This window comes from Phaethon lepturus, unplaced genomic scaffold (genome assembly GCF_000687285.1).
Source record: "Phaethon lepturus isolate BGI_N335 unplaced genomic scaffold, ASM68728v1 scaffold14790, whole genome shotgun sequence".
Classification (NCBI taxonomy): Eukaryota; Metazoa; Chordata; class Aves; order Phaethontiformes; family Phaethontidae; genus Phaethon; species Phaethon lepturus.
The window spans coordinates 59,628-71,768 of NW_010512703.1; the positions used below are offsets into that span (position 1 = coordinate 59,628).

General features: G+C 40.0%; 1 protein-coding gene across 1 annotated transcript in view; it reads right to left on the bottom strand.

Moving 5' to 3' along the window:
* LOC104621397 (transient receptor potential cation channel subfamily M member 3) overlaps positions 1-12,141 on the bottom strand; it is a gene marked incomplete at both ends in the record, with an annotated part of 84,051 nt that overhangs the window by 56,420 nt on the left and 15,490 nt on the right. Inside the window, one exon of the mRNA XM_010287872.1 lies at positions 6,725-6,899. Within this exon, the coding sequence (XP_010286174.1) occupies positions 6,725-6,899 (175 nt within the window). The remainder of the gene's footprint in view (positions 1-6,724; positions 6,900-12,141) is intronic.

Consider the following 12,141-nt stretch of genomic DNA (forward strand, 5'->3'; position numbering starts at 1 on the left):
TTAAATCACAGAGAATGTTTTATGTTTCCTTGTGAGCATTAGGCAAGAAGTACATTTTTATGGCATTGAATTGAATTCCTTAAGGGCCTCATGCTCGCAGGAGTAGAACTGATGGTGTAGTTAATATGCTATAAGCTCAGCTTGGAGACTGCATTCGAATATTACAAGTAATTTCCTATTCTTTAAGGAAATATTTGTCTAAGAAGTGACATAGTTTTAAACCTAGTATTTCATTTTTCTCCTTTTAAATTCAGCATTTAATTTAAAAAAATCCCTGAGGATTAAAAACTACTGAATGAGCCCATAAATAGTTGCACTTTACAGTTGTTTTACTTCCAGCTTGTGCTTTGATGCAAGACAATGAAATGAGAAGGCATCCTTGATTATACAGTCAAAAATAATTCGGCTTTATGTGAAGGAGAGTTATTAACAACTAGGACATTCACTTAGGGCTCAGGAGGGACTAAATTTGGGTGTTTATGATCAATCATATGTTCTTACCCCTCAATGCTGTTCAACATGTTTTCAACTTTTAAGTAAATGAGAAATTAAGTGCTTCAGAGCCTGGAGAACCTGACCTTTAAATTAGGGCCAATAGTGATGAGCAACCGAATAATTCTTCCAATTCACCACATGGGGAAGGTTGCATTTAAGCTGCCTTTTCATTTAGGTTACCCCATGTACATAGTTTGTTTGTCATTAAGATGTAAAAGGTACTGGCAACTTAGCTTGCTAATGAGAATTTTATTTGCATGTAGTGAAATGTAGCCAGCTTGTACATTCTTAATACTCTCTTCAAGACTTTTCAGACCAAGGCAATATGTAGTCCCTGACATTAAAGTTATGGCAAATTTGAAAAAACCCACCTGCGTTAAGTCTGCATACCTGATATTACAATGCTGACTCCCCAGTGGGAAACTGCATATCTTGCCTTGCCTTCCCCCTGGAATTTCAGTGAAAGAGAGGAGACACTGAGGCCTCAAAACTGATTCACCTCCAAAGGCAGCTTTACTTCAAGGTATGCTTCACAGCCCCTTCTGACCTGTTCCTGGTACATCACGTAGGCGCAGGCAGCACCTCCTGCAAGGCAGCGCCGGCACGGCTCTCTGTGTGCTGGTAGCCTCATTCCACTGCAGCCCGGTGAAGTCTTGCTTACAGTTACACTACGCGCCCGAAGACTGCCCTAGGTTAGTGGGATGTCTGCCTCGTCGTGAGGAAAGCCTACAATCAGTCCTTAAAATAAGGCAGATTCAAGGTTCTTTTTTCTGGTCTTTTCAGGGACACACATACATTGACATTGCGAAGGGGTACGGCACCGTGATTAATATAAAAAATTGTTCCTTTTTCTGCCACGTGAAATCAATTAGGAAGGATACATAATGAGGAGGGAAGGCAGACACATCACAATTCTGTGAAACCTGATACAAAAGGACCTGTTGGGCAGATATGCAATTGATGAATACCCTTAAGGATCTCTCTCAGAGCACGGATTGGCTCCACACTGATCTAAACTCAGAGACAGAACTATATTTTGTCTTCCTTCACCTCCAGACATAATTCTTTTCCTTTTGGAAAGAACTTTTCAACTAAACTTAAAAACTCACAGCAGTGCTTAGTACACATATACACATATCCTTTTACGTAGAAAATTAATCCATACCAGTCTGCAATGAGTGAGAATTTAAGATGCTGAAAAAATAGCATAATACCAACACGCAAGTTCTGAGTCTGCTGTTGCCATGAATGATGTGGTTTTTGAATTACTTAGATCAGATATCCAGTGCATAGCAGTTGGAAGATACGCTGTGTCTCGGGATAAGACCCTGATTTGCAGCCAGCAGCCAGAATTAAAATAAATTTTTGACAGTATAGTCTGATTGCACAGTGGATTGCAGAATTAAATTCTGCATGCAATTTGGACATGTTACATTGATTTAGAGCCTAATAGACAGAGTTTTGTATAACCTACTTAGATTCTATCCAAAAGAAAAAGCTAGTAGCTGAACTCAGTTAACATGCCCATTATTCAGTTATTCTCCTCATTTGCTAAGCACTATTCAGAAATAGTTTACAGAGGGGGAAAAGTACCCAATTTGTATCTGAACTCTAATGAATTTGGGTAAAATATTTTTATGAATATAAATAATAGTGGTGTTTTGGTGTTTCATTTGTGGTATTCTTAAAAATATCATTGCATTTTAGACTGATGTTTTCTGAAGCAAGGTGAACACACAGAAATTCCCAGTAGCTAGCTTTACAAATTTCATAGTTTGTGCATTCTATTTAGTGCAAAGTGAATGGGGAAAAAAAAAAAAGGAAAAAAAAAATTATACTATTTGATAATATTGCAGGCACCACCTGGAATGGCACCACTATGAAAAGAAGACCCATAGTAAGGGAAAATAATAGCTCCCACAAAGCCAGACTTGAGCATCTCAGGTAAGATATGACTTGCTTGTTCTGCCTCTAGTGATTCTATCACTTGCCTTTCTTACAGGCAGGAGTTTATTATGATGAAATCATCGAATAGTTTGGGTTAAAATGGACCTTTAAAGGTCATGTAGTCCAACCCCCCTGCAATGAGCAGGGCCATCTTCAACTAGATCAGGTTGCTCAGAGCCCTGTCCAACCTGACCTGGAATGTTGCTGGGGATGGGGCATCTACCACCTCTCTGGGTAACCTGTACCAGTGGTTCACCAACCTCATTGTGAAAAATTTCTTCCTTCTACCTAGCCTAAATCCAACCTCTTTTAGATCAAAACCATTACCCCTTGCCCCCTATTGCTACAAACCCCACTAAAAAGTCTGTCCCCATCTTTCTTATGAGCCTTCTTTAGAAGTACTGAAAGGCTGCAATAAGGTCTCCCTGGAGCCACAAGGGTATGGGTCTGAGAAAGCTCCAGCATTTTCTAATGAGCGTGATGAGCAGCCGTTGACCCAGGGTGTCTTATTTGCAACTGACCCCATATTAGGGAGGATCAAGCACCCATTGGCTGGTATTCAGGAAAGGTCTATATAAGAACCAGGCTAAGAGTACAGCCAACAGATGCTGCAGCTTGTGCAAGGGGGTGCAAAGAAGGCTTCAGATGAATTTGTTCCAGTGTTAACAGTCTCAGGTATGATGGTGACATGATACAGGGTAATCTTCCTGGCAGGTGCTGGAGTAGCTGCCCCTGCCAGAGCAGAGGCTTTAATATAGATGGAGCTTTGGGTGGTGGACACAGCTCTCCATGTCCCACGCTGCAGGGTCTATCTTTGATGCCAGGAGAGATGGCTTTCTTTCCTGCAGGTCTGCCATCTTGGAGTAGCTGTGCCACCAAGCATAGGAGTTACGAAAGGAAGTGAGCAGGCTATGCATCATCAGAGAACATGACAAGGACATAGACAGGATCTTATATGAGATGCAACAGCTTGAAGAACCCTGGACTGCAACTGCAACAGAGATGCAATCAGTATCCACACCTAGTATTTAGGTAAGTGCAACCTCTGGAGAAAGCAGAGGATGAAATCTGGTGACTGCTGGCACCAAGAGTAAGGCTCCTGCCTCACCTAACGGCTTACAACAACAAAATAGGTTCACTGCTCTTGGTGTCTGAGACTAAATGAAAGATTCTAGGGCATAGGTCAGTAGGAGACAACACAACTGAAAAAAGTTAATGAACCCAGATTTGGTGGTTAAGAAGATGAAGAAGTATTTGTACTTAAGCAGTAAACCATGAAGATTTAGTTGTTTCTGCCCTCTTGAAAAATGTAACTGTCATGCGATCAGCAGAATCCACAGTAACTAGGGTAAACGTAAAGGTGGCAGGTGGAGATCATGACCACCAACTTAGTTGAGGGACTCTGAAGATTACCCCCACCTCTTTCTAGAAGCATGTGTACCACTGTAAATATGCGTAACCAATAATAAACAATGTGGTAATTACTAGCCAATGAATGTAAACTCGGGAGGGTTCTCTATTGTTTTTGCTAATCATGTAATGGGATAAGTGTGTGGTGATTCCTCTCTGGGGTGTGCTAGCTTTGTGGGATACTGCCTAGTGCCCATGTCTGCACAAATATGCTATATATAAAATATCTCTACTCTGTGTGTATATTGGCATGTTGCAGACTGGGTACACAATCCCACTTTTGGGACAACACTCTCAAATTTGAAGAGAAGCCACATGTGCCTTCAAGCAAAGGAACTGCGCTACCTGACCCTAATCCATGCAAGACCACCAGGAACAACCAGTGAGTGATTATAATGGGGAACTCCTTGTTGCAGGGGATAGAAACATTCATCTGTTGACCTTACCTATCAACTAGAGAGGTTTGTCTGCTGGGGACCAGAACTTGCATATTGTGAAGGGACTGCCAAAGCTTATCTGACCGCTGCTGTTCTTCCATGTGGTCAAGAAGTATACTGCAAGGGGAAACCTGGAGAGTATCAAAAGTGACTACAAAGCTCTGGGAGCAGTAGTCAAGGTCATAGGGACTCAGGTGGTGTTGTCCTCAATCCTGCTGGTCAGAGGAAAGGGTGTGGGGAAGAGGACACTGATAATATAGGTCAATAAGTGGCTGCAGAGCTGGTGTTGGTGACAGGGTTCTGGGTTCTATTACCATGGGACCTTGTCTGCAGATCATTATCTGCTTGTGAGAGATGGGATACACCTCACAAAGCTACCCTGGCCAAAATGGCTGATCTGGTAAGAAGGGCTTTAAAGTAGGAATGCTGCGGGAGGTGGAGTCACCAGCAGCTCTGTGAGACTGTGATGCACAGGGCTGATGAGTGAAGAACCTGGAGTGATGGGATGAGAAGGGATCACAAAATCAGTGAAACAGGTCTTAAGCAAGCTCACCTCCATCATTTTTATGTAAGCAAGGAAGTACCTACAGGGTGCCATCATGGAGAAATCCCCAAAGCCCCTTCTACTAAATCAGTATGCTGGGGTGCCTGTGTACTAAAGTGCACAGTATGTGTGACAAACAAAATGAGTTGGATCTGTGTGCAATTGCAGGGCTATGATCTTGTTGGGGTTACAGAAGCATGGTGGGATGGCTCCCATGACTGGAGGTATTGCAATGGAGGGATACAAGCTCTTAAGAAAGGCAGGCTGGGAAGATGAGGAGTTGGACTTGCCCTTTATGACAGAACAGCTGGAGTGTGTGGAGCTCTACCTGGGGATGGATGATGAGCCAAGTGAAAGTTTATGGGTTAGGATTAAAGGGAAGACAGGTAAGGGGGACATTGCAGTGGGTGTCTGCTATAAGCTGCATGAGCAGGAAGAGCCCTCTACAGACCGCTAGGAGCAGCTTCATGTTCACAGGCCTGAGACAGATATCTGCTGGAGGGACAACACAGCAGGGTGTAAGCAATCTTGGAGGTTCCTGGAGTGCAATGACAAGAACTTCCTGACACAAGTGATAGAGCAGTCAATGAGGAGAGGTACTCTGCTAGACCTCATATTCCCCAACATAGAGGGACTCAGTGGGGTTGTGAAGGTCAAAGGCAGTCTTGGCTACAGTGACCATGAGATGGTAGAGTACAGGATTCTGAGAGGAGGAAGAAGGCAAAAAGCAAAATCACAACCCTGGACTTGAGGAGAGCAGATTGGCCTCTTTGAGGATCTGCTTGGAAGAGTCCTATGGGATAAAACCCAGAGGGAAGTGGGGCCCAAGAAAGCTGGGTAATATTCCAGTATCACCTCCTCTAAGCTGACTGAATGTGGCAGGGGACGTGGTGACATAGGACATAGAAAGGCTGAAGTACTGAATGCCGCCTTCAACCCCAGACCCCAGAGACCGGGGGCAAGTCTGGAGGGAGGAAGTAATACCCTTGGTGGTAAAAGATCAGGTTAGGGAGTATTTAAACAAGCTGGACATACATAAGTCCATAGGCCCCGATTCCCTCATGAATGCTGAGGGAGCTAGCTAATGTCATTGTAAGGTCACCCCATAATCTTTGAAAAATTGCCTGAGGACTAGGGAAAAGCAATGGTCACACCTATCTTCAAGAAGAGCAAGAAGGAGGACTCAGGGAACTACAGGCTGGTCAGCTTCACCTTGATCCCTGGGGAAGTGATGGAGCAGCTAATCCAGGAAACCATATCCAGGCACATGAAGTACGTGAAGATAATGAGGAGTAGTCATTGCGGATTCACCAAGGGGAAGTCATGCTTGACAACCTGATCACCTTCTGTGATGAAATGACAGGTTTGGTAGATGATAGTCAAGGTTTGGTAGATCAGTGCACAAGCAGTCATGTGTGATTATAAGTGAGTGTGCAGAATTACGCTTAATAGGCAAGGCAAATACAAACTAGCTTATATGAACATGTAGGGCTAAATGAAACCTGAAGACAGCAGTACACTGTGTTATAATGACAGCATACCTAAGCCAGTGAAAATAATTCCCCGTGCCCCTTGACTGAATCCATTGACCTGCAACTGCAAGATACCATACATTGTACTTGTTAATGTGTTACATGTCATGGCAAGTAACTACATGAGAGTTTCTACATCTCTGTTTTATTCTGCAGACTTTCCTTAGTGTTGCTTTAACCGCCCCCTCTTTTTTTTTTGTTCTGCATACCTTCAGTATTTCACCCCTATCAGTGATGGAAACAACCATGTGAGGAAGGTATCGCTTTTGCACTACATTGCTAATAATTTCCTGGGCTCTATCTTACCACCACATTGAACCTGTGGATGAAGAAAGAACACACACTAGAAAATTACTTACCCTCCTTCTTCAGAGTATTTGTGACCAAAGGCAAGGATGTCAGATGCCCGACCACTGCCATCGCATATCACAACGGGAACAGGAGGAGTGTCTCGCAGGTACTCCAGAACAATGGAGATAACATTGGGACCACCTTCCACAATGAGGGCCACCACTGGAACTCCTTGACCAATTCCTGGAGTAAAAGAAACAAACAAAAAACCCCAAACAAAAAAGAAAAGGAACAAAAAAATACAAAGCCAGCAAAGCAAACAAAACATAATAGAAGACAGAAAAAAAAAAGTCAGACTGAAATTACTGCATTGTGGCTGTACGGTGTTATGCTAGAGAAAAAGGTATTCAGAAAATCATAGATTTTAAGGACAGAAGGGACCACTGTAGTCATCTCATCAGTTCCACTGTATAAAACAGGATTTTCTAGAACCATCTTGTGTTTTAAGTACAATATTTACGGTTGAAATAGACCCTGAATCTTAGTTTAAAAGCATAGAGAAGCTACCACAATTCTTCCTAACATGTTCAGAGTCATAACTTTGTAGCTTGCTTGTAATCTAGATTTTGCATGGTGTCTGTTTCCAATCATTAGATCTTCCAGTAACTTTCCTTGCTGTTTTAAAATCCCTCCTATGATATTTTTGTTGCCATATTAGATGCATTTTAAGGTTGCATCTGGATAGCACCTTAACCTTCTCTTTGATAAACTAAACATATTATTTTACAAGTCAATGCAATACTTGTTTTCCAATTCTAGTCCATCTCACAGGTTTTCTCTGAATTCTCCCCAAATTTTGCAGCATATTGCTTGATTTGCAGATCTCACATTGGGGACATTGCTCCAGAGAAAGCTGAACTAGTGCTGAACCAGAGGAGAGACATCTTCATTTTCAATACTTGTGGTATAATTAGATGGGAGCCCTCTGCAAATGTTGCAGCACAGACTTTGCCAGGAAACTCTCATGGAATTACAGAAAGGCAATCTGACACCAGGCAGGTGTTAACATGACTGAAAAAGATTTTATGATTGTCACTTCTTGACCAGTTGAGGCTAGGGACATTCAAAAGGACTGTGGCAGTAGAACTAGTTGAACATTTTCTATTAGCATTTTTTTGTCAACAGAAAGACTTTTTCCTTTTAAACTAGCTTTTCCTAAGAAAAACTATATGCATTCTGCACAACATTTTGATGTTTCATTGAAAAATAAAAAACTGCACCAAACTATTAATAGTTGGGTTGGGAAAAGTCACATGAGGCCAGGAAACAAGAATTTTTAATGTGACTGCCTCAGGTTTCCATTTAGAGGGAGTTCAGTCCACAGAAGCAAGGTAAGCCTGTGAGACCGGAACATTAAATCTGGTTAGACCCTTTAGAAACATTCATCAATCAAATGATTTTTGTTAGTCACAAAAATTTTTAAGGATTTTAATTACAGTCAAAAAATGAAGTGAATTGCTTTTTACAAAAGAAAAGAAATGAGTTCCCATATGCAACAGCAAAATATTGCAAGCATGTCGTGAACCACTTTACAAGCAAACATTGTGTTTCCTGGAGAGACTCTCAGCGTGCTTTGTTATGGCTGTATCTACGGCCAGTTTGTGGCTTTTTTATTATACAAATTAAGTAAAGTGTGTGGTGTTTATTTATGTTAAGAGAACTATAAGCAGAGTTATAAAATCCAAATGAAAGAGGGTAAGAAGGGTAGAATATAATAAGGTGATTAACAGAATGATTTGTACAGAGCTTACTGGTTAATTTTTAAATTAATATTAATATTAAGGATTTTTAATTAATATTAAGGATTTCCCTGAATTGCTGCTCTACCTAAACATAAGGTTCTTTTGGTGGTTCAGTTCTTTTCAAAGGTCTTAGTGGAAAAGAAACTTTGGGGATCGGAGTTAAATGAGAAAGGAAAATTGAGAACTTTACTTAAGAAGAGTGAATTACAAGTCTGAGGGGTTAATGTGCCCCACATGTACTTCCATTAACTTTAAGGGATTTAAGCTAAGGATGAATTTTGTTTGGCAGATTTGCACTGTTTACCTACATTAATTTTAGTCATGCTTAAAATTGCATCCCTTAAAAGTGCATTCTAGCAATCAAAAAACATTTTCCTGAGAATCTTACAAATAATGCAATTTTATTCCCCTATCAATACATGTAATATGATACATCTGGTTGCAGTTGAGCATGCAGCAGAGAAGCTCTTGTCACTAGTCTGCCCAGGTTTTCCATTGCTACTAGGTGACAAATGTTGTTTATAGTTATGTCTAGTACAAGCATACTTTCTTTGGTAAGACTATTGCTATCAGAAGATGAATAAAAATTAAATTATTGGATACTTTCCAACTTAATCACATGCTGGCTGATGAGAGACTCTCTTCAGTTAAAATTTTAGTGCAGGATTGGAATGAGATATTTTATCATTTAATTTCTAGTGGTCTGGCTAAGGTAGTATTACCAAGTTTTTGGACTTTCTATCAGTACTTGCTGCTTCTTACGTAGCTTTTCTTTATACCACACTGTATAGCCCATACTTCTAGCACTTTTAGTTCTGCTAGTAGTTTTTTTAAGATATGAGTTCTTGGTGGTTGAATAATGTTTTCCCTTCACTGTTCTTGTTTTAAGTCGACCGTGCTCACAAGACTGGTCACAGAGCAGATCTAACATGAATTCTGACTAGGAGGCCCACAAGTCGCTGAAATCTTACATCAACATTCCTCTTCAGCAGTGTAGTATTTTCCTCTGGAAACTGTCTGGTAGGGCCCATTTTACTTCATTATGGACAAGAAAAACCCCAGTGGTGTGTTTGAAAGTCTGATTCTAACATTTACCAAAGGTGGTTCTTTGTAAAGTATTTGCTATAATGCCATATATGAAATTGTTAGCAAAGCTGAACATAAGTGCACAGATTTGAAAGTGTATGATTAACTAATGGGCAGAGTTGTATGTGGAACTGTAGTACTAATGGAGTTTTTGAAGAACTTACCCTGATCCTATCTTTATTATTAATGACTTCAAAACAAGAAGTAGGATTGGTAGTGACATCTGCTAATAAGATAATATTAAGAAGTATTCTCAGTAATGAGTAAAATTTGGTCTGGATGACATTAAGGATTGAGTAACAGAAATGGAGAAAGTTCACAGTGCAAGACGCAAAGTCATTTATCTGGTGATTAATAAATTCTGCTGTAAACTGGGAACTTACTAGGAGGAAATACTAGGAAAGAGAAAGGTGTGATCCAGCTGATCACAGGAGAACAGAGTCTTTGGTGTAGCAAGACCACAAAGGTGGCAGATATGATCCTGGAATACATACAGCAAAGCATTTGCAGTAGGAAATATAGGCATACCAGTGCCATTATGCAAGCCACTCATTAAATTCCATGCAAAATACTGTCTGTAGCTATGCTTGCCCATGTTCAAAAAAACCCAAACTGGAACAAATGGAGGAAAAAGCCAAAAGCAGTATAATTGGGAATCAATGATTTTCAATTTCTGAGCAGTGATGGTATCCACAGTGTGTGAAAGGAAGTTCATAGACATGGGGGAAAAAAGTCATGTCTACTTGAGTATCTTAAAATTTGAAAAAGAGGGTAAGAGGGAATTATCACATTCTCAGTTTTCCATGATGTTTCAAATCACATTTAAATTATTTATGACATATAATTGTTTCAGAATGAAAGCTTAGCTACTTAAACCAAAGAAGTCTGCATCTTAATAACTCTCAGGCAAAACACAGAGCAGATTTGAATTAAATTTTTACATGTTTTCATACCAAAAATGCATCTTTGCCGCTAAATATTAGGAATTTGGAAATGAACGCAGAGGGTCTGTAGAAAACTTTCTGTGGGTAGGAAGACATTGACTGACTATTCCTCATCAGATATTAACACTGCATTTGTTAACAATTTTGCATCTATGAAATTGAGAACTGGCCATGCCTTATCTTACTGTAACATTGGATTTGAAAAAGGTTGGCATGTGATGCCAGTAAGACAGAACCTCTGACTTTGGGGAAAAAGGTAGCTGATGGACTTCTCTTTAACTGGTAATCAAAATATTATTCTTTCTAGATGTCTGTATCTCCTTAGAAATGCAAGAGTCAGGAGTTTTCTGCACTGTTTCAGCTTGTGCATGCACATTATACAACTGCCTGCAAAGAAGGCGCTGTAAGTGCCTCTTCCTCTTATATCCACAGGGAGCTGCCTCTTTCAGCCACTTCATTCAGAAGGAGAATGTCAGGCTGGGAGGTGAGACGCTAAATCTCAAGGTAATAGCTTCCTTACAAAGCCAGGGACATCATCATTATAAAAAGAGTTTCTAGCCTGAGTTGAGATTGCCAGAAAGGAGGCAATCCAAGATAAAACCATGCTGATGAAAACCTGGACCACAGTACCATGGTTGCTCTCTCCTAGCTCACATCCAGAAAGTGGGAACTTTGTGGCAAGCATTAAGATGGACAGTCCAATAAATCAACAAGTAAAAAGTTTTCCCTTCATGTTTTTTGTAGAATTTACCACAAAATTGCCCTAGTCTGGGCAAAACTAAGGATAACACTCACCTTGCTGGGCTACCTCCAACACCACTGCTGTTTTTACTATGTACTCTAAAAGTGCACAATCTTAGAAACTGTGTGTTTCACATTTTATTAACTGGAAAGACAGTAGCAATAATACACTCCACTGAAATGTTTTCCATTCTGAAATTGCACAATGCATTATTATTATTATCATTATCAGGAAAGTCTCTCGATCACTGGTTGTGTTTTCCAAACATAGAAAAAGACCAATTGATTTTCCCAGATCTAGATATTTTTTCTGTTTCTTAGAAGGCAGCAAATGACCTGTTACTCAGCCTTTTTATATCTTTGTATATAAAGACTCATCCTTTTTTAAATTCAAGTGAATTATTTTTAAATATCTGAAAAATTATGGTGTTTTCCAGACATCTGATAGTTACCTAGAGGATTTATTTTTAAATTTACTCAGTTTATTGTTTTCTCAGAATTCCTAGGATGAGCTTTGGTTTCAGAATTTCCTTTTCCTTTTGGAAGATTGAGAAACCTTCTTGTCTAGCAGTATGTCTGCAGACTTGAGAATAGCTGGGAATGCTAACTATTGTGTTATCACTGTAAGGTTTATCACTTGGTTAACTACACTTGTGTTTCAAGATGGTAAAGGTCTGATCCCCAAATCAAAGGTCTTCCTACTTAAGAATGGTCTCAGAATTTTTATTCTGTGTTATTGAAAATACTTCGTAAGCCAGAGAAGAGATTTTTTTTCTCAGATTTTCAAAGGAAATACTCAGCTTGTATTCAAGAGCAGGTATGTGTGAAATATCTCACACAAACTTGCATATTACTGTTTCGCATTTAATAAGGTCTCCATCTCTTATATATGATAAGACATACTTAAGTCTT